This window comes from Mytilus californianus, unplaced genomic scaffold, assembly GCF_021869535.1.
Source record: "Mytilus californianus isolate M0D057914Y unplaced genomic scaffold, xbMytCali1.0.p SCAF_14, whole genome shotgun sequence".
Classification (NCBI taxonomy): Eukaryota; Metazoa; Mollusca; class Bivalvia; order Mytilida; family Mytilidae; genus Mytilus; species Mytilus californianus.
In genome coordinates this window covers 38,774,629-38,795,040 of record NW_026262626.1, presented here as the reverse complement: position 1 = coordinate 38,795,040, position 20,412 = coordinate 38,774,629, and the positions used below count along the sequence as shown (strand labels likewise).

The following is a 20,412-nucleotide window of genomic DNA, read 5'->3' as shown; positions in this document are numbered from 1 at the left end:
TGTTTTCATAATGCAAACTTTTACCATTGACCATTGGCAACAAGATATACAAAATATTGGCACTTTCAGCAACGGTCAATCCGTAAGAATCATCATTGATTTTCATTTTGATTTACATATACCTTACATGGCACAGACACTTAAATCGGTATGTATGTCTATGTAGGTGAATAAGGAAGCTACAGGTTCCACTGGATTTTCTTAATTATTAATCATAATTTGTCTGTATTCAGGAATAGTTCTTTTCCTGTTACGCATGATATTTCGCCAAAAGCACAGTAGAAATGTCGTATAACAAATATGTCAACATAAAAATGAATATAGTAACTTTGCAATTTCTTGTAAATTATATCAAAATGACATTTTATCCTTGTCTTTAAACACTAAAGACCGCAAAAACTAGCAGACGCAATTGTATCTGTAACAATAACAATTGCCGTATGCAATTTAAATCAATCATAATTTGTCAGAAATCATTAAATTGTGGACTTGATTAGTTCAGCGTTGAAAATGTAAAAATAAAAATGACAGAAAATAATTCTGACATTTTAATTGTAAAAATAGATTACTGCATGTTATAAGTCTCCTTAAATAGTACAACAAAATAAATAAATGTGATATATTCAGCATATTATAAATGTTTTCAACGGAAAGAGAGGTTGGTGTGCATGAGTCTAATTTACTGAGGTTGGTTGTTTATGTCATCTTCGGTTACATCGGCATTGAAATTTGAAGTTAACTAGAAATTCTCTATAAGCCGTATGTATACAAGAACTGTACAAAAATTTTACTTATCAACAGTAACAGTACTGTTTGACAATTAAATTACATGAAATTAAGTTCACCGCTATGCTCTATAGTAACCCGTTTTTTATGGACACTAATCATTTCGCACCACGTAAGATCTACCTCCCGTTTTTAATGAGTCCGTGTGGCTAAGTATTCAGTTTCCTGTTTATTGTTTTGTAGACTGTCGTTTGTCACATGTTTGTTTGTTCTTCTTTTCAGCTCACCTTTCCCAACGTGTCATGTGAGCTATTGCCATTGCTTGGCGTCCGTGGTCCTATTGTAATAACCTTTTTCTCCTATGAAACACAATTACCCATATGGATTACACATTACTAGTCTGTCAAAAATTCGGAAAAAAATCAATGTTTTTTTGTTTTTTTTTTATTCTTTCATCGTTTTCATTTTTATGTTTAATTTGTCAGTTATTGTGTTGATTTGGAATCTAATTGTCTCCAGTTTATAAGTTTAACTGTTATGGGTTTTACACGATTTCTCTGATGCTCTGGAGGATGGAACTTTATACGGATAGTTTTATTTGAATACTTAATACTGATTAGAAACAGACAGACTGAGTGCTCGTTTTTATCGCATCCTGTAGTCCTTGGAAGTTAAATAATTTAGAAAAGTGGAAACTTTAATTTTTAGAATTTCAATACTCATGGACGTTTTCATAGGGCATTTTTAATGTATTTTGATATCTATGATTGTTTTTCGTATTATTTTTAATAAAACAGTTGTCGCAGTGTTCATGCAGAGGCGGGATCTGGCAAGATGACAGGGGGATCATGACCCTATAATTCTACGTTAGACCATATGCTACAATATTTTCCTGTGGTACTACAGCGAAGTTTGGGTTTTTACAAATGGTTTCCTCTTGTTTACCAGAGCGGCCGGTTCATTACTGGTACCAGTTTTGAATTATTTTATCCTCCAAATACCGGGGAACTTTATTCAGCTTATGGCCTAGCGTCAGTGTGGAGTCGTGCTCCTCAATCACTCTAATTTCATAGATGAACTTTTGTTACTTTTGTTACCAGAAGAGCACCTACTTGCCAATATTACAAATGCCGGCAGTTTGTATCGTCTTGTCAGACCTTGTTTACTATTTTCCCCCGGGGCCGATTTTATTCCACACAGTGTTTCTTGAATTATTTTAATCTTTAAGTAATGACGTCTATTTTCATGATTTTGCATAATCATCTTGAAAACTATTGTAGATAAGTAAACATTTAAACAGCAAAAAATATCAGCTAAACAAAACCTATATAGAAAACATTGGATGACTCTTTATACGAGTAAATGCCCTTAAATGACGATCTCTGCCTAATCTACAAATTGTTGCCTATTATCTTGAAAACTATAACAGATCGGTTGACACTGTTAAGAGCAAAAATTATCGGTATACAATATCTATAAGAATGTCATTGCCCAATGTCAGACACCATTAGCTGACCCCTCATAGTAGTAATCGCCCTTAAAAGACGGTTTGTGCTCACTAATAGATGAATTTTACTCACTTTAAATTTGAAGTTTTGTCTATTTTTTACAATATTGAGATGGGTGATTCAGGCTATTAGGAGCCCCATGTGTTTTTTGTTTTTACAAAAAAACCGAATACAGTCTTATGGTAGATATTCATAGAAAGAAACTTTGGAAATTCAGCAATGATCAATAAGGCAATATATAAAACGCAATATGGCCAAAATATTCGAAGGAATATTTCTAAACATTTAAGTAGGAGAGAAACTGACAACGCCATTGCAAAAAAAAAAAGAAAAACGACAAAAAGACAACAAACAGTCTTCAAAGCACAACATGTAAAAAATGTTTCCGTACTCCTAACAACAAAATTATTATATTTAAATTTACCACAGTACGTTACTTTATTTAACGCCATTTTGTCCCAGGTTAAAGCTGTCTTTTTGACATTGTTCTACATCTTTTTTTTTTTATTAATATTGTATTTATATTGTGTCATAGATCATACTTATTCGTTCAGTGTATGTTTACTTGTTTTTGTTTATATGTCTTTTTGATCGAGTTAAGCCATTTCAATTAATACTTTATAGTATTCTTTTTATGTTGTAATGCAACAGTTACACTACTGTTTCAAGTTAGGGTGAAGGTTGGCGCCTGTTAAAACGTTTAAACCCGCTGCATTTGTTTACACCTGTCCTAAGTCAGGAGCCTGTTGTTCAGTGGTTGTCGTTTGTTGGTGTGGTTCATAAGTGTTTCTCGTTTCTCGTTTTTTATATAGATTAGACCGTTGGTTTTCCTGTTTGAATTTTTTTACACTAGTCATTTTGGGGCCCTTTATAGCTTGCTGTTCGGTGTGAGCCAAGGTTCCGTGTTGAAGGCCGTACTTTGACCTATAATTATTTACTTTTTACACATTGTGAATCTAATGGAGAGTTGTCTCATTTGCACTCGTACCACATCTTCTTATTTATATTTATATTCAAAACACAACATAGAAAACTTAAATACCGAGCAGCACGAACCCCACCAAAATTAATAGGAGTGTCATCAGATATGTAGATGATGTCAAAGACGTATAAATGCATTTGATTTTAAGAGTATCGATTCATAGTGCATTATTTATAGATATAACGATAAACACTTATGAAGAACGGTGTCATGTATTTTTGCTCTATTATGATAGACTGCTAGATTGGTTGTTGGTGTTATACATTACTTTTGATTTTTTTTATTCGAGCGTCACTGATGAGTATTTTTTCAGACGAAACGCGCATCTGGTGTACAAAATTTCAATCCTGGTATCTATGATGAGCTTATTTACATCTTTTGTCTGTTGGACTGCCCTTCAAGCATTTTTCTAGCATTGTTTAATGTGTTTTCCAAACCCTTTCATTTCATGTATCGCTTGTTGTAGATTTCATATGTATTTTAAAACACATTTTAATTATCTTTACGTTCAGTTGGTATTCAGATTTTATCATATATTAATACAAATGGTATTATAATAATTTTTCTCTAATTCTATGGAATTTTATCCCTTTCCGAACCCATTGTGTAAAAAAATTTAATCAACGTGTGGTTGCCGGTGATCTCAAAAGATGATTGGATGATTTTAAGGTCATAACCTTTTTAGCTAACTGGATGAATCAAAATATGCTAGGTGTTAACGAAATTGACAACTTCGTGGAATGTGGAAGGTACTCGGAGGGTTTTTTCGTTTAACAAAAAAAGAAAATTTATTTCTTAATCATTAAACATGTTAGAGAAACAGATTCTCGTGGATTATCGGATTTATCCAATCTCGATAGTTAAATTATAAATTTTAAAGTCCTCGCCGAGGCTCGGACTTTAAAATTGATAATTTAACTATCTCGATTGGATAAATCCGATAATCCACTGGTATCAATGTAAGAATCTATATTTATTGTGCATTTTACTTGATCATGAACAGAAAAATTTTATCTTTATCAGACAATTCATGAGTGTTTGAAGTGCTAATGTAACAGTAAAGACGGTCCCCATGTGAAACAGAAATTAGAAACAAAAGTCGGGTCGGTAGAAATACTGCAGAATACCACGAAAGACCTGTATTTGTCAAATTTAAGTTAGAATAAACTATTGTTATGTTAATGATGTAAAATATAATCAAATTATTTGCTTTCCGTGTTTTTTCTTTGTAAATGAACTTGTAAAATCTATACGATGTCAAATGAGGCTTCATACACCTTATCTCTACTTAGTCCAACGCGGAAAAGCCAGTTACATGGAAGTAACTTAGACAACTTCCTTTTTTTGTCAAGTGTTGCAAAAATAAAGGTCACCACAAATGACACATGAATGAGCTGAGGGCGGAAAAAGTTAACATATAAAAACTTGATAGTTTATGAAGCAATTGTTTTAAAGACAAATGAAAGTCATAAGAATGATGTGTTTATGATGCATGTGATGGTTTAAACATGTTTCTTTGAAAACTTGTACCCACAATACAATTTTTCAACAGGGCCCAAAGTTAGCTTCAACTGGTTTGTGACGTAATGAGCAATTTGTGTAATTTTAGAACTTTATCAAAACTCTAATCCGGATTAGAATAAATAGCAATAAGGCCTATTGATTTAACCCAAAACACAGCAGAATACCTGTATTATTATTCTTTTCATGTCAATGATGTCACACAAATAATATGTTTCCAATGTTTTATTCCGTAAGAGATCTTGTGGAAGAGCTACATGGTAACAGGATGCTCAGATTTTTGTGTCTAGTTTTTTGTAATCATAAGTTGTTATTTGTTTGATTAATACAATTATTACCTTTAAAAACTTATCAGGAAATCATTTAGATTTCTATGTTTTATATCATAATGTTTGAACTACCAACAAATCTTGAAAAAAAGACGAATCAACCATACCAACACAAACTCTCTGTCTGCGACTTCGTTGAATTTCCCGATGACTATATATCATTGTTCACAGAAACCTTTGTTTAAATGCTACGAGTTTGTTTTACAAGACAAAACTTTTACATTAATATTAGGGTCATGTTTAAGATATATTGATAAATTGAGAATTTTTATGAAGATAATGTTTTAAATCCTTCAGGCAAAGTTAGCCTTAGATAGATTATGCTATTTTAGGACCCTTTTGGTTATAAAGCTCCTAATATTTTTAGGTCTTATACATCTTTGGCTTTTGAATGTTTGTGTCGGAGCGTTCCTGATGAAGGTAAATAAAGAAAATAATTTTGGATGCACGAAATTAATAGTGTTATTTTTATCTAATAGGACTGGGTATACCACTGCTAGTGGACTGTTGATCCTCGAGGGTATCATCAACTCAATTGCCAATTCTTTTTTTTTATCAATTTTAAATAGTAACACTCTAATACTAACATTTTGTTTGATAAACTACTCTTTATGTTATTTGATTGTCCTTAAGCAAAAAATGACAGCAGACTTCAAATATCTTGATATTATCCATGTGATTTCTATATTTGTGCAAAAATGTTGTACACTCGGCAAAGGGAAACAACCTGTTATAAAAGTGTATAATAACAGAATCAAATATATAACTATGGGGTATGGGTCTTGCTCATTGTTGAAGGCTGTACGGTGACCTTTAGTTGTTAACTTCATCGTCATTTGGTCTCTGGTGAAGAATTGTCTCATTGGCAATCAAACCACATCTTCTTACTTTTGAATTGACAGATGTACTACTGAAAAAAGGCATGAAAAACAACTGAAAAACTGTGGGCGATCTTAGATATGTAGATGTTGTTAAAACATGCATTTCATTTTAAGGTAATCGATTCATAACGTAATATGAATAGATACAGCAACAAGAGTCAACACTGATAAAGAACGGTATCTGGCATGCAGTTTTGATCTATTATGATATGTATAAAAGATCATTTGATTAATTGTTGGTGTTTAGCGCTACTTGTAACACACGTCGCCATATTATGGCAGTCGCTTTTATCGGCCAAGACTGCCAATATACAACCGACCTAAAGCAGGAAACTGGTGGCAATTCTAATCAGTTTTGATCAATTCAAATATGGGTTAATCGCATAGTGCAAAGCCAGCTTCTAACTCAAAACATCAGTGTCGATAGTCTAGTGATCACTGAAGATGAACTACGTAGACATGGTAGACCTCTCGGCCACCGAGGCCCTATTATAAAGGAAGTAGATGTGGTAGACCACTCCACCACCGAGGTCCTATTATAAATGAAGTAGACATGGTAGACCACTCGACCACCGAGGTCCTATTATAAAGGAAGTAGACATAATAGACCACTCGACCACCGAGGCCCTATTGTAAAGGAAGTAGTTATGGTAGACCACTCGACCACCGATGCCCTATTATAAAGGAAGTAGACATGGTAGACCACTCGACCACTGAGGCCCTTTTATAAAGGAAGTAGACATGGTAGACCACCCGACTACCGAGGCCCTATTATAAAGGAGATCATTGTGCAAATCTTTCTGTATTTTAAGTCGTGTTCATTTTCATCTTTTGGCTGGCGGAACGCCCTTCAAGCAGTATGCTAGCATTGTTCAATATGTTTTCCAAAACCGATCATTATATGTATGGCTTGTGGCAAATTTCGATTGAATTTTAGAACAATAAATGAAAATTGTATCATATTGTTGTTTATTATAAAAATACAAATAATTATTTAAGTTGATCATGAACTGAACCCTTTTTTATCACGAGTATCTGAAGTGAGAATGAGTGTCTGAAGTGATATTTAGTGTGTGAAGTGGTAAGGCAGTGCACATATGGAATGATAGACATGTGTTGATGATGGTTTGAACATGTTTCTTTGAAAACGTGTACCCACAATACATTTTTTAATAGGTCCCAAAGTGAGCTTCTACTGGTTTGCGACGTAATGAACAATTTGTGTAATTTCAGAACTTTATCAGAACTGTAATCCGGATTAGAATAGATAGCAATAAGGTCTATTGATTTAACCCGAAAACACAGCAGAATTCAAATACGTTTTATCATGTCAATGATGTCACACAAATAATATGTTTCCAATGTTTTATTCCATGTAAGGCAGTGCACATATGGAATGATAGACATGAAAAATAAATTTGACTTTATCGGAATAATGATACACTAAACGATGCTATTTCTATTCGTCTTTTCACTGGTCAATATTATTGACATATAAACTATCAAAGCAAACTTAATATTTCAAATAAAGTGGAGAAAACCCATAAAAACGAATCCACACACAAGAAAGAAGTTTGATATACAATGCACGAAGGAAACATTAGCTAAGATACATTGAAGTTAGGATTTCATAAATATAGTATTTCTTCTTTCGATTTGAATGTAATAGAGCAATTGACAGAATACAGCAATATATCAACAATAAGTCTAAGACGATTTGTTAGATAGCATGATAGAACCATTGATTGTTTCGTCGAAATTAGATGACTATTGTAATAAAGTGCTTGCCGTAAGTTGCAGTCTACCATATTTGTTTTTCTTTCATTTTTATGTGGTTTTATAATCCAAATCATTTTGTATTTTCTCTTTTGAAATGCTTTACGTACGGTCTTATTGGGCTTTTATAGCTTATTTTACGAAATAGATTCAATTGAATCTTTCTGTATGTTAAGAAACTAGACAAAGTGATGCCCCCGCACTCCACTCAGAAGTAACTGTATTATAACATATAATGCTTTGCACATCTTATGCAAGTATATACTCCAAAAATGACAAAGTTCAACTATCTCCCAAAAAGAGCAAATATCAATAAATATCTAAACCCTGACCACATGCACACTTTCAATATATGTACAAACAGACAGCAAAGTGAAAACTTCCTAGCATTCAAACTGTAGGAGAAGTTATCTGGAATAACTATATATCCATAATGGGACGGACGAACGGAAGGACGGACAGTTGGACCGACGGACATGGGTAATAATGTGTAGTACAAAGAAGGTTACTTTTATCTGACAATGAAATGGTATATTTCTGAATATGCATATGCTACCTGTAATTGTTTCTGGCTTGACGTTAAACAGTTATCGTTTATTTTTAGATGAGTCTGGATGTAGTTCCCCCCTTTTTTTTTTGCTTTCTGCATTTCTTTAACTTTTAGAGCATGGTTCTCTATTTTTGAGTTTTTGCCCATCATTTTCTTTTTATATTTTGGCCACCTTTATTTATTCGCCCATTTTCTGTATTCTTTATATTTTGGTCATCGTTTGGATGCAAACCCTGTCAAAACCTCTCCTTGAACTAGCAGTTAAAAATAGCCGTGGTTGGCAAACAGGCAATTCTTCATGATTCAGAAGACAACAACAAAGCAGAATATGTATTAGAGATATTTTAATTATAACTATGCAACATTGTAATCATGTTGCATTTTCTAGTAGTTTATCTTTCATTAACTCATAGGTTTCTGTACCAATCCACCCACAGACAGCTATTGGATCCAGATGAATGATAAGAATACCAATCATGGCACTTTCGTTTCCTATATCCATGATTGATGCAACCGTATTCGTTTGCATTTCGACGATATTTTTCATAATAGTACTTTCTCCTATGCGGGCAGCTTAGTGAAACCTTGCGCTGTAACAATGGCTGTACAGGTCTAAATGTATCCACTATATTATTGTCCCCTTCTGTAAAAATTTCTGGTTCTCCCATCAATTTCCGAAATTCACTGATCTATTAAGGAATACAAATTAGAGTGTACACGTAATCCGCAGTTTTACCTGTCCCATTCCTATATTGTTGTCTATAGAAGTGTTTTACTGTGTTGTATTTGGTAAATTTGCTGCTTGTTTTGTTTCGTCTTGATGTCGTTTTATTTTGGGTCAATCGATGTCTAGTTACAAAAAAATGGGGTTAATATCACTTGCTCCGGAAGGTTAAGTATAGTTTTAAACTTGATCATAGAACATATTCATTATTCTCAATTTCACTACGGAATAAAAGGTGACAGTGTACTATGTGTTAAAGAGATAATTACCAAATGACAAAAATATCTAAAAGTATCTTATATCTCCTCGCTTGTACACATTTGAAGAAAATGTGTTTGTATCTATAATATCTCTGTAAGAGATGTATTGATATTACAAATTGATGAATTTCCTTTTATTCAAAAGCAGTAAAATAAATAGAAGCTGGATAATGTGATCACATGTTTTTTTTTTTTTGGTTTAAAGAATTTAAAATATCGATTTATATTTACCTGGTCTTCTGACATATAAATTCTTTGTTCAAACACAGTCCATATAACTGTCTCTGTACATGGGGGTGTGGTTAAACTTCCACAATATCGGTACCAACAGCGAGTGGTTTCTGGGAACAGATCCATGATTGGAAAGTTGTCCAGGACTGCCTTGTCACCTGTAAAAAAGTTTTTATTTAAATGAATATTCTGGCATGTTAAAATCTAAAAAAAATAGACTTTCCCCAAACAGGACGAAAATGAATATTCACCAAACAAAAGGTAAAAATGATATGTACAGTTGGTGAAAATAAATTTCCGCGCGACTAAGTCGCCACCAAAAATATAATCTAGACTCGTTAAAGGAGAAAGTGAATATTTCGTCACAAAAAAATCTCCTTCTTCCCCCTCCTTCGGAAAATGAAATGATCGATTTCCATTTGTGATTTATTCATGTCTGTGGTAAATCTTGGTAAATATCTGCTGGCTTGTGGACGATGTCTACAAATTAATTGGCCATCGAATAGTTTTTGTTACGTCGACATGGTTTTGAATACCCTAAGTATCTTTTCCTCCCCCTTGTTTAGAACAAATCTAATTTATAAAACAATAAACGATCTATAAATGTCAATTCACCATAATCTTTGGCTGTAGTTACAGTTGAAAATTAATGTAGTTCATGTTCACTTACCAATGTTTTTTACCTCTTTTAGCTTAGAAACTATATGGTCATAATTTTGATTGTTACTTCCAGCCTGTAACGACAATAATTATTCTTGTTTATCACTTATAAAAGTTAACTTTTAAGGCGAATATTGTGTTACTGTTGAAAACAAACCACATTAATATATTTTATGTTTTTTCAGTCAGTTTAATGTATAAAACCACAATCACATAAGTCGGAATAGGAATATAAACTCCGATTTTCCATTTCTTTACACATCGAAGTTCCCTTGACGTAATTCTTTTAGGGCATGAAGGTGACATTTTTTTAAAAGTCATTTCTGTCCGTACACAGCCTGGCCCCTTTTTCAGTTTAATTCTTACTTCCGATTCAGATCCATCCTCATTGTAGAATATAATAGTTCGCTTTCTTTCCTTTGTATGATAGGCATACATGTGAGTTTTAATAAAAAAGTTATGAAAACATTAATGAAAATGGACTTACATAAATCAATACTCCAATTACTGCGGCAAAATGTTTTGGTCCATCTGTTGTTGGAAGAAACACAAAATGGGCCTAGAATAAATAAGTAGATGCAGCTATAATTATAATAAATTAACATGCATTCCTAGTAAGAGGACAACTTGATTTACTAAAAATCCAACTGTTAGCACTTTCCGAGTATTATATTTACACTAACATTTCATTTACGACTCTTTGACGGGTTATTAGCAGGGAGATGCGGGTTTTTATTCCCCTTTAAAGATATCACTTTGACTATTGGATAAAAACAAAACAGCAATACAAATGTTCCTTAGCTGTAGTTTTGTGTCTATGTGTCTAGTACTTTTAGATCAAGAATCTATACACTTTATATATCATTTGTACCAATTAGGAAAGTCTAAATGTTGCAAAATTCAACTTAATTATTTCCTGTATATTTTAGATTTATTTACATTTTGCCTTTTCTCTTTACAAAAAACTAAAAAGCAAAAGGTGGACAATTGTTTACATTCATTTTGTTCTTGTGCAGAAAAAAACTTGCTGTTTTATACAACACGTCACTTAAATTAAACTAAATAATGAAAGTTTGGAAATGGAATTTTAATGTGAATTGTGTTAATATTCTATACGGATGTAATTAAACACACAAGTAAAGAGCTTGGCGAGTATGTCTGGACTCCTGTTTTGATGTCTGAAAACGTGTTCCAGCCTTTTGATCAAGGTCTCTAAATGATTAGAACAATATTACGTTATTTGAAATATGAGAGATGAATATTTGACTATAATAACTCGATAATTCAATATGTTGTCGTCTAGGTATCTGCTGAATGAATTTCAGAAATATTTCTTTGTTTTGACAATTACACAAAACATCATTGCACTACTGCTGTATTACATTTTACTCAGATTACAGCGTTAGTCCTCATTACCCTGTAATGAATTACTGAACTTCCTCAGAACAATAGTTATAACAAAATATCAAATATTAATTTTACAATGTCTTATATCATCTCATTCATAAATATTGATCAATTATGTTTCACATATTCTTAGATCAAGATCAATCGTTCTACTGGCCTGATTTGAATTTGTTTCTTGTATCGATTTTTTCAATCATTGGCATCTTAACTGAATAACATCTTGAACACCTTTAAAAAGAAACACATGGTTTTTGGTCTAATTTCCATTCCAACATTTATGATTAACTTAATTTTTTTTTCAATTTCGTCATAATAGGTATTGTATTGTTACATATATTATTTCTAGTCGAAACAATTTTCAATAAACATGTGATTTAATTGTACACAATATAAAGTTATACAATAAATTAAGACGATCAATATTTGATCATAAATATCTTTTTAACAAGCAAAAACGTTTTGTTTTGTCAAGCGTTTACAATTAGATTTATTCTTTGGAAGAAATGTGAATGATTTGAAGGCAAACTTGACCGTAGACGAATTATGCTATTTTTAGGCCCTTTTTGGTCAGCAAGCTCTTCAACTGTTTCGGTTCTTATCTTTGAATCGCAAGGTTATCTTACCAAATAATCGGCTTTGAGCATTCCTGTGGAAGGTAAATCCAGAAACTTGGGATAGATTTTCAGTATGTATTCATTAAAATAGGAATGAGACGTACCTCAATGAAATCAAAACCTATCACTTGAAACGTGGCCAATTTTGTATACCTACTTCCATAGCAAACTGATGTCCATTTATTGTATGCTCTGAACCTCTTTGACTATTACCTCCCCAATGGAAATGGAACTCTTTAAGTTTATGGGGTCCAGGAAGACCTCCACCTTTAATTATTGGCTGAATATTAGGAAACTCTACTTTAACTGTAAAAAATAAACAAATACTATAAAATTAGATAACATGTAAACAATAAAAACATGATATATGATTTTAAAGAATGATATAAAGAAATGTTATCATACACAACTATTAACCTAGCTATAGTTCGAAAAATACAAATTTGAATAATAAAGACAGATTAACTTATCGTTTGTATTGATCAATATGATTATGACTACCTTTAGATAAAGTCTGTACATATAAAACAAAATCATGTAACACGTTTTATTTGAGAAAATAGATTGATAGTAAAAACAAGGTATACATATCTGAGGGTCTGGTGAGAGTTTACAGAATAGAAATAGTGGTCCCAACTTAAAGAATAAAGAGAATGAACCAAATATAAATAAATTAAATAAAATAGTTAAATAAAATAGAGAATAATGAAATGCTAAATTATGAATAGATAATAATGAACAAACAAAAATGTTTAATAGAGGAAAAATTTAAAGCCCTAAAATTAAGATTAAATAAATGAAGACCCCACATCCAAACCCTTATACCTCCATGACCAGTATTTTTCAGCTCCATTTTTATTCCTGCTGTTTTCCAAAGTCCTGAGAAATAAAACGGCCTTATATGGCTGTTTTTGACCACATCGTTTGTTTCAATATTGACAGGAGACTGCATTGTACCAGCACACATTTCAGAGTTTGCTAAGCAAGACCAAAATGGTGGCGCTAAAATAAAAGAATGGCTATAGAGCCCTTTTTGAAAGGTAATGAACTTATCATCTTAATAAAGCTGAAATAATAACAATAATAACTGTATCAATACAATGAAAACTACTTATAAAATTTAATGTGATTTAAATTTTTAATACCTTTATTTTAGTTAACAAGTAAGGTGAAATAGTTGGGAATACGACATAAGCGCCTCGTTCTTATAATTATCTGCATTCATGATAGTTCATTAAGAGCGGAGTATTATAAAACAAAATCAAATAGTGAAATAGATTTCCGATGATCTGTTAACATGTACTTGGCTCCAAAGACTCCTTTTGTACACAATATTTTACTGATCAATGTAAATTTATGCAAGATTGTTTCTCTAGAATACATTTGTTAATTTTCTTCAGTCATATTTAGATATAATGAATGAATGTATTTATGAGATTAATTGCATAAACACTTTAGAATGGTTTATAAATATTGTTTCCTTTATATGGCCTTTTCCTTGAAATGTTATTATTAATTAGCATTATATGCATAGTATCACACGTTGTGTTGTTATGACATAACCTATATGCCCATATGCTTTTCGTAATTGTTTCCTGAAAAAAAAGTGAAGGATTTAATAAGAACATTTTCAAAATGCTTTGATCAATGCGAAAATGAAGAAGATTGGACATAGACTGGGGGAATTTACATTATAGCGTTATGAGTATATATATTAAATGTCTTATTACATCTCTAGTTTTTTTTTCAAAAGAAACTAATAATGGCATACGGCTTTTAGATATTTTGAATGCACATTTATCTATATTTTTACCATCAGTAATTATTGTGAATTATTTTATTGTTGTTAAGATGATGTACTTACGAATACCCCCTTGATAATATCCCCAGCTAGGACCTAAAATAAAAAAAGAGAGGTCATTTCTTTTCTGTTTTTTTTTTTACCATCAATATTGATGGTTGAAAAATTAGTGAAGTAAATATGAGAAATTTCACTAATGATTTCAAGAGAATTATTTTTTTTTTCTATCTATTCATTAAATCTTTTAACTATTGATATATAATGTATCAGCAGATGATTCTGGGTGAACGTTTTCAGCCTTAAAGACCAAACAGCCTATTGTTTATGCGCATCAACTAACGCAACTTGGTAGTGACATAAAAGTTCTATGACGTTGGTTCTAGCCATGAAAAAACGTCAAATTATAACGTCCTATTTCGCGTTTTTCACGGATTCTAAAATGGTGTTCGCTTAAAATTACGTCTTCAAAGAAAAGTGGAATTAAGCGTCGCGCTGATATTTAGTGGAAATTAAACACGAATGGACACAAAAGATACTACACCATCTGTGACTTCCGTACTAATAAAATAATGAAATATAAATTTTGAACTCGGCTTTTTGCATTTGTGCAGATCTGCATTTAACTTTTTTCTTTCACTTGCGCCTATTTTGTCTTTCATTTGCGCCGATTGTGTACATGTAAATTATAGGTGAAAGTTATTTTTTTGATTTATGATATAAACCTCTTCCGTTATCCAGCTATACATATATAATGAATTGTCAACTATATAATGTATATAACTGTTGTCCCCTGCTCACAAAGGGGCGGTTGGAGTAGAATTTCGAGCAGGATAAGTCAATTTAAAAGATATCTGTGCATTCTGCTTACATCAATACAAATCACGGAGCAAAATTCTATTTACAGCATTTTAAAGCACCACAATAAAATCCATAAAAACGTATTACAATGAATTAATTATTATCTGTTCTTGCCGAGTATTGCTACACATCTGATATATAAAAAAGAAGAGGTGTTATGATTGCTAATTAGACAATTCTCCACAAGAGACCAAATGACACAGAAATTAACAACTATAGGTTACCGTACGCCTTCAACAATGAGCAAAGTCCATACCGCATAGTCCGTTATAAAAGGCATCGAAATAACAAATGTAAAACAACGGACCGTGCAAGGGCTGTATAGCCAGTCAAGGTCGTTAAAACTTCCATCGTCATGTAAAACAATTCAAATGATATATTCCTTTCTCGTCATTTCATCTTTTCTTTACGTGTTGTACTTGCCAACAACCAAGTCCATCTTTTTTTCTCTCGTGTCAAACCGAAGTTCTCGAAAAATATGACGAAATTGATCTTAAACATAAGGGAACACTGTTTATATCCATACATTACCAATATACATTCTAGGTTTACTGTATGTACATGTATTTAATCGTAAAGCAAATATAGTATCGGCGCTAGTGATAACAAAATAAAATAGGCACTGATGAAAGAATCAAATCCGCGCAAATTAAAGATCGAAAATGTTTTTTAATCGGCGCAAGTTTCGCACGTCCGTGTAACTTTACACTGGTAAATTTTATTGACTTACGCTTAGAATTTGAACTTATGAGATTTTCAAAATTGAGTTTCAGAAGGTTTAGCCGATAAACAATACTTTAGAGAAGTTTCGATATGCTGGCAACGTATGTATGTTGAGATTAACTTATTTCTGGATGATTCTTGTAAAATAATATCTGATCTTGCAATGAAGTTAAATTTTATTTATACTGCTTCATTGACAAAATCTTATAGTAAAAATAAAAATGATAAAGGTTCATTGTCTTTTGTCATTTGTTTCATTTTAAATTGTCTTAAGGAGAAATAATAAAGATTTCGCCTGATCTCACTGAAGCTGAAGGCAAAAAATAAAAGAAATTAATACTCAGTGAATGTGAATTAAAATCAGAATTTACGATGTTTAAAACTAATCTTGTATGACAAAAAAAATTGCTTCAAGAATAAGATCCAACCTTAAATTTCTCACTTTCAAAAAGCTATAATGACCGGAAAGATTGAAACAAATTTCGATTTCCAATGCAGGCAATTTATACCCTGGTCTTTGTTTTAATTGCCAAAATGAGCAATTTAGATAGATAATATTTCATTTTGAGAAATACTTTATAGTTTTCAACGGAAATTATTTCTTAGATTCTAAATTATTTTTTGAATTAAAAACTTATTTGTATTTTATATTTACTATCTCGTTTATTCAAAACACGTGAGGTATAGTAATAACGGTGATCGTATTTTATGATAAATGGATGTATATCGTTTTAGAATCAAAACTTTAATTCATATATTATACCTTCAATTTTAATGTCCTTATATTTTAAATATTCATAAATAATGAATCCACAAGCTAGACGGAATAATTTTGATACGCTCGTCTTAGTCGGAACACATAATGGTATAAAGAAGTCCGTCCGTGCTTATGTCTGTCTGTCTGTCAACATTGACGAAGGAGTGCGCTAGGGCAAACTTCTGAAACTGACGCGACGAAAAAGCCCACACATCTAGTCTAATATAGTCAAATAGTCTGTAAATTAGCCAGTGTAATCTTTCATTTCTCTTTTTATTTTAAAAGATTTTGCTAATGAGTGGGAGAGGACAAAACAGACTCTCCTTTCAAACGCGGCGTAAAAGGTTATTTCGAACAATTTTTCATTCCGACGGGTGATTTGTCTGAAGGTTAATTTTGTGCGGCAACAACATCATGAGATCTGATACTGATACATACATGTGATCTCTTGTATTACCAGATAATAAAGTAGATGAATATAGTTGTTATTCTGGAAAATTTAAATGTGGGTTTCAAACGTCCAATTTGAGTTTTTTTTCAAATAGTGCGCCACCAAGGAAAACGTGTACTATGACGTCAAATTCAATGTTCTGAAGAACGACAACTCCTTTCTTCAAAACGAACTAGAAAAAAATATGAATATTACTCATAACTTTTTTGAAAGGTCGGTGACATATAATTTTTTTAATTTATTTTATAGAGTACACATGGCACTTTCTTTCTTGAAATTTTTATGAAGAAATCACTGTTAGATATTTTTTAATACTGGAAACGTTTTTCATTCTTACGTTTTATTTTTGGCGGGAATGAAATAAACCATATTTTTAAAGATCAAAACAATAAGAGTCTTAAACTCTTGAACCTGTATTTGATAGACACAAATCTACTGTTTAACGTGAAACAAGAATTATGCTTGTAGGTTTGATATAAAGGGATTTTTTAGAGTTTAAATAACAAGCAAATATCATGTTAATATTCGAGAAGACACAAAACTGAGGTTGCTATAGTTACAAAAGTAAATCGGTGACCCCCAATTTTTTTCATCATATATTGTTCCTCAAATCATGAAATACCTTCACACAAAATTTTAAGGAAAAATCACTGGTTGAACTGAATAGGCTGTTTGGTTTTTAAGACTACTACTATACAGTGATTATCTTAGTGACTAAATATAGAAATTTGGAATCTTAATTCAATTACCCTACTAAAAGGTTTAATCTAATTTAGCAGCTTACCTTCAATTGCTTCAGACAGTTGAATCGCTTGCACTCCTTCAGTCGCCTCAGTCGCTTGCAAAAGAATTGTTTCAAGACAGAAAAAGAGAAACATAATTCTCAATTTCATTTCCGCTTTTAACATTTCAAGATATCAATTTTTGAAAACTTTACTCGAAATGAAAAATTGTAGGATCTACGTATATATATCAAATCAAGCCATGTAACACGTTGGATGTCATAATTTCTTTATTAAACAAATGATGAAAATGATCTGCTTTTGTAACCAATCAGATCAAAATAATGTGGCCTTTTAACTTTGAGCTACAACGTATCTAACATCGTGATCATTGGAGAGGAACAGTTAATATTGTCCTATGATGTGTAGACTTGATAACAATTAAATTATTTTCTTTTGTTTTTATATCAATGCCATGATGGATGCAAGTGAAATATACATAGTATAATAGGAGGTGAACTTATTTTTTCTATTGTCCAAGCAAAGATTTGTAGCAAGCTATTTTTACGTCTTTTTTTCAAATTTTGATTGCAGTGCATGACATGGTGATTTGTGGTTTCATATGAGGTTCTTATACCCTCTTTTTTGTCAAACCTGTGACGAAAGTTGCAGAAGAGAAAAAAAAAAGATCAACATTTCTGTTTTAATTACTTTGTCAAATCTTCAATGAATTTTAACGAAACTTAGACAGACGAACTGACAATGCTACGGCAAAAATCGAGAAACGAGAAACGAAAAACGACCAAAAGACAGACAACGGTCTTACAACTAGTGATAAATGGGATGGGTTTGTATTAATTTACTTTTATATAAAGGACTGTTTGTTCAAAATTTAATGCATACAAATAAAAAAAAAATGTTTTTGTATATCATTTTTTTTTTAAATGTGGAGTAAAATTCATACTTATCTGCATATGCTTTTGTCATTTTCCTTTTTTATTTTCAAATTGATGTATAACTGGTATGTCTTTTCCCTCGACATATAGTTTGTATTTGCTTCTTAGTATCTTTGTTTTTTTTTCTCGTGCACAAGTTTGATTTTATTATGAAATTGTTTCTAATTAAAGAATGTAATATTTGATATAGTTATAGGCTTAATGAAATGTTGTCTGGCATACAAAATAATAAGCCTGGTATCTTTGATGATATATTTTATAATGTATGATCAAATTCTAAATTTCTGATAGCTTTATACATTTATATGTCAGTGAGTAACATTACTATAAATTTAAAACTTTGACTCCATTTAAGTGCATCAATTCCATGGACAAATTTATTTTCAGAAAACGAACGTATCAATGATATTTCATGTCAACACAAAAGTCATGACTAGTGGGTTGGCGATACCTATGGGGACGAAATGTTCTGCAGCAATGAAATCGAACCAGTTATGTTTTTAAAGCATGAAACAGTCGAATACTTTACAGCGAAACCTAATTTTACCTAAGGAAAATGAGCAAGAATAGTAACATCTGTTTATTGACCTCATTTTAGCCTTAAAGTTTTAAGTTGAGTTAAATAGGGGCCAATGATTGAAACCTCATCGTTAGTATATCAAATATTAAACTACTCATTTTTCTTTTTGACTACCACTATTCTTTCTTTTCTCAACGATTACACGCACATTTTATTTTGAAGGAACTTAATAATTTCCCACTCGAATAACTGCTGTTTGTTTATATAGCAGTGCATCAAACTGTAAAATTATGTTGTCGATCTTACATTTCGTATTTTGATCATGGCTGCTATGGGATAAATGTTCGAGAAAATATAAATCTACAATGATTCGTCTTAAAGTACCGGTGGTTATATAGGCTGCATGACTGGAAGACACCGTAATAGAAACGAGAACGAGAACCACAACACCGTGTTCTTTTTAATTAAAATATTTCTATATTAACAAACATTCAAATATTTTCTTGTCGTTTTGAATTAACAAAAACCAGCAGGGATATTAGTCACAATTTGATTCCTGGTTCGAAAGTGAATCATCACCTCAGAAGTCAGCCCTTTGAAATGACATTATTTATAACACTTCCGTCAATTCTGGATTGAAAATGAAGATATTATTAAGAAACTAAGGTACCAAATCCTTAAGTTGACCTTAGCTGGTTTTACTATAATTTTGTGTCACTTTGGTTATAATGCTCCTCAAGTATTAATTGTTTATATATCTTTGGTTTTAAAACGTTTTGATATATTGGTACAGATAAAGGTTAATCCAGACAGGTCTAAGAACGCACATAATTTGCTATTTCATATTTCACAGTGCCTTTGTCCATCTACGGCTTTTGTTAATTCGTGCCGTAAAATTTGCACTTCTCTGTATATTTTTTGTCATTTGTTTTTTTTATAATAAAATTGACGTATAACTGATATTTATTTTTTTCGACATATACATTTGATTGCTCCTTTGTATCTTCATATATTTTGTAACTTACAAAATATGATATCCAATAATCAATCCTTTCTAATTCAGGAAGGTACAAATGTATTATTTGATTTTCGTGTGGAAAAGACCTGCTTCTAAAAAACCAAATATAGCTTAACACATCTTTTGTAAAATCAGATACTTCTTCTTCAACCTGTTATCAAACCTCGTAAAATCTATTCTTGTTGTATATTACAGCATGTTCCCAGCAATATGTAGGTCAAAAACCAGATGAAGAATTTAAAATCTTTATTATAAATATATCTTTATAAATTTTTATTAAAGAAGGTGAATACAGTACATTACCTTTTGCAAAACCACTAATTCGTTTTAGTTCAAATTACTATATATACATACTGGTAATTGATTTATAAGTGCAAGAAACGTTTGTTGTAATTATGTCGGTAGCAAAGTACTGACTACTGAATATTATAAAATAT

General features: G+C 31.6%; 1 protein-coding gene across 2 annotated transcripts; it reads right to left on the bottom strand.

The window, feature by feature from the left end:
- Positions 1-8,600: 8,600 nt before the first annotated feature.
- Positions 8,601-17,787, bottom strand: LOC127724507 (carbonic anhydrase 1-like). 2 transcript variants are annotated; one of them, XM_052231489.1, is made up of 8 exons: positions 17,544-17,787; positions 14,034-14,066; positions 12,995-13,171; positions 12,327-12,475; positions 10,636-10,707; positions 10,159-10,222; positions 9,489-9,646; positions 8,601-8,962 (listed from the first exon to the last, which is right to left on the bottom strand). In XM_052231489.1, the coding sequence occupies exons 1-8, from the start codon at positions 17,665-17,667 to the stop codon at positions 8,681-8,683; spliced, it is 1,059 nt and encodes a 352-aa protein (XP_052087449.1). In that variant the 5' UTR covers positions 17,668-17,787; the 3' UTR covers positions 8,601-8,680. The 2 variants fall into 2 exon arrangements, with proteins under 2 accessions (XP_052087449.1, XP_052087450.1); XM_052231490.1 differs by lacking the exon at positions 12,327-12,475 and having other exon boundaries at positions 17,544-17,786.
- Positions 17,788-20,412: the final 2,625 nt, after the last annotated feature.